Genomic DNA, 3,369 nt, shown 5'->3' with positions numbered 1-3,369 from the left:
AAATTTTTCCTGGTTATTGTGCATTGGAATAAATCTTCTGCATCGGAAATATTCAGATTAAGTTTTGTTTTTAGTTTTTTGTTCAACCAAGACCAAATTAACTTGGATCCTACGCAATCTTTTATTCTATGCAAAGCAGTATCATCAAAGATCACATTTTGAAGAACATAGCCCTCTACAAAACATTTTTTGTAGTTAAATCTCTTAGCAGGATAAAAAAGGATGATTTTTGGCTAAAGCTAAGGTAGTTTTGGATGCAATTTTTTAAAACAATCTCCCATTGAATGCTAGGGAGTTATTTTGTAATTTTAATATCAATATTCATGCGACTCAGTAAGTATTCATAAATTGTTTTGCTCGTATTAACATTGGTCATTGCTCGCGGATCATGTTTATTCACTGCAAAGTCCTAGATTGTTTTATTTATTGAATATATATGAAAAAGTATTGTAGGGTATTGTATTTATTAGACAGTATGCATTCCAGATTTTTCGGATTTATTTGAACATCCCGGGTTTTCAAAGAAAAGAGGATAAATTAAGTAAATTAAGGTGTTAATAAGCCTCAATTTTTCTGAACTTATTAGGTATATTCCATAGGTATTTTTGGTTTGAAAAAATATTTGAGCGTTGCTGACGACATTTGAAAAAATAAATAAAAATTATCGGGCTTTTTAGCCACTCATTTTAATTTTTTTCGAATCACCATTGAAATCTGCTAAGATTTGTCCAGATTTTAAAATAAAATATGGAGATATTGCCTAGATATTGCCAGGTATTGTTAAAATTTGTTCAGCCAAAAATTGCAAGAAAAAACCGATAATGCTTACTATAGGGGGCCCCCTTAGCACCCCTAGAGTGAAACAGCAGTTTGATTAAAGTAATGTTAAAATTTTAATTTCCTCCCATGAGCTGGAAGGAGGGGGGGGGGGGGCAGGGCAGGGCTATTGCCCCCATTGCCCTTCCCCTTTAATACGGCCTTGCTTTTTTATCTAATGAATACGAAACTTCTGTACCGCGAAAAAGAGTACATTGAAATCATATTTCAAAATATTAAAAATAAACGAGAGAAAAAAGAATAGTTAGATTTTTATAATACTTCAAATTAGCTGCCAGTTATTTGAGTTTCCTGGCAATTTTGAACGATTTACAAAATATCAATGAATTGAATAGTAATCAATTTTAGTTTATGTTCATTACCTTATGGTTTTTAAGTGGAAAGTCAAATGTTCCTATTTGATGTATTATTCGAAGAAAAAGAATTTTTCAAACATCAAATAAATAAATAATAATCTCTTTTGAAATACCAATAAAAGAGTACAATCCTTGAAGTTTTACAAAAAGAAGAGTACATTCATTTCTCGATCCAAAAAGGGAATATGTACTCTTTAAATAGTACGTATGGTATCCCTATACTAGTGGACCTTCATTTCAGAGACGCGACTGACAAAAAAAAATGTGGAATCCAACAAAGAGCATTAAAACGGTATGAATGACTTGAATTAAGTTAATAATCGAATAGTTTTCTAACTACTAACACGACCCACAGAAAAGCAGAGAAAAAAATTGCTCCTTATCATAAAGTCATGTAACGAGTTTAAAAATTATTTGCTTGAAGTATAACAGCAATCATTAAACTCTCTTTGGTTGTATTTCCAACTAGAAAGCTCTACTACAAATCTTGGAATGATTAGAATTGATTTCGACGGTTCTTTAGTATCGATTGTAATTTTCTATTTTATTGTTTCGAATTAGTGTTCAGCGTACCTCCTTAGCATTTTTCGTTATTCATTGAAGCTCTTAAAGAAATTCTCCTCTTTTCTAAACAATAAACTGAAATTAAGATACCTGTGAAGAAAATGTTCTTACAATCAGGTAGGATAAGACCACGCGACCTCAATTTAGCTCCTAATGCTACCTGCAGGTAATGATAAATGCTTAGAAAATGCCACAATAAACCGATAGCTAGACAACATAATTTAAAGGAGTACCTAGCCGCATGGATAAAGTTAACGACTTTTACGTTAAGCCAGCATTCAACGCATTAGCTCATTGCAAACAGGCATACGCAGCAAACGGCATCATGGATTTCAACCTTCAAAACATCGATCTACAGAAAATTGCCTCCTTAGACCAGCAGTATCTGGAAGACGTTTTGGTGGACGAAGCGGTACCTCAACAACAGTATAGCGTAGAGATGGTATCACCACCTGCGCCTCCAGTCCTTTGCTACGAACTGACTCCCGTTACACCGATCTTCGTCGTGAGTCCAGAGGTTTACAATGAACATGTCGTGAACGCTGTCTATACCGAACCTCAACCTGCACCCGTTTATCAAGAGTTGGGAGCTGCAACAACAACCTATGAGGAGCCCGTTTCAGCTTTCAACTATTCATACCAGTATACACCAGTGTCTGTTGTTAGCACTGAGGACTACAGTAACAGTGGTTATTCAAGTGAATCTCGTTCCGAGACGCCAATCGCCGAAGTTTATCAGCTCCAGCAAGATGTTACGAATCAACCGTCAATTTTTGCCGAAATATCGAGCGAAGCGAGCTCTATGGTGTTGAAGCAAGTCACACCAACAGAAACGGCCATGGAAGTTCAACAACCGACTTCAGCATTGGTTGAAGACATCGCTGTAGCAGGGCCATCAAGAATCCCGAACGGCCCCACAATATCGTACGTCGAAGACGCAGAGCTGGGTAGACTCCAGGTGATCGAGAATCGAAAGGCCACCGGCAAACGAGGTCGCCGTCCCGTTGCCAAAATGGTAGTCCGGGTAACTGACTACAAGTGCACGGAATGCGATCGGATGTTCATCAGCAAAGGTGGTCTGACACAGCATATCAATCAACTGCACAGCAAGGAGCGCAACTTCAAGTGTTCAACCTGTGGCAAATGGTATGAAACGGCAAAGCAGTTGAAGGTGCACGAAAAGCGCCACGATGTAGGCAAAGCTTTCCCGTGTCAGCTGTGCCCATCGGAATTCAACTATCAGTCGGATTTGACGCGGCACACCGAACATCATCATGGGAAGGAAGCCCGGTACAGCTGCAAGAATTGTGATAAGCGTTTTTCGAGGTTCGATCATAAGAAAAGACACGAGATGGGACATTTTAACAATACTATCAAATAATTTTGAAATACTGGGTATAATTTTGACGAACCTTTTTCTTCTAGAATTAGATAAATTATTAACATTAGATTGTAAGGTTTAATTTATAATATCATTCAGTTAATTGAAAAATAAAAACACTAACTATTAAACTCCACTTCTTTTGTTTTCTTATTTTTCCAAAATTATGACTTTAGAATCCTAAAGAAAAATCTCACCAACCTTTAAAGTGGAACATTAAACAACATTCGG

At 36.6% G+C, this 3,369-nt stretch overlaps 1 protein-coding gene across 1 annotated transcript; it reads left to right on the top strand.

Annotated features, from left to right (window-relative positions):
* The first annotated feature begins 1,998 nt into the window (after positions 1-1,998).
* Positions 1,999-3,138, top strand: LOC129759454 (zinc finger protein 809-like). Its single transcript, XM_055756920.1, has one exon. It carries the CDS (start codon positions 1,999-2,001, stop codon positions 3,136-3,138), a length of 1,140 nt encoding a protein of 379 aa, XP_055612895.1.
* The last annotated feature ends 231 nt before the right edge of the window (positions 3,139-3,369 follow it).

Source organism: Uranotaenia lowii, chromosome 1 (assembly GCF_029784155.1).
Source record: "Uranotaenia lowii strain MFRU-FL chromosome 1, ASM2978415v1, whole genome shotgun sequence".
Classification (NCBI taxonomy): domain Eukaryota; kingdom Metazoa; phylum Arthropoda; class Insecta; order Diptera; family Culicidae; genus Uranotaenia; species Uranotaenia lowii.
The sequence above is the reverse complement of the archived record's forward strand: the minus strand, read 5'-3'. Positions and strand labels throughout refer to the sequence as shown.

Excerpts from the sequence above, each read along its gene's own strand:
- LOC129759454 (XM_055756920.1), top strand. The coding sequence starts at position 1,999 with ATGGATAAAGTTAACGACTTTTACGTTAAGCCAGCATTCAACGCATTA.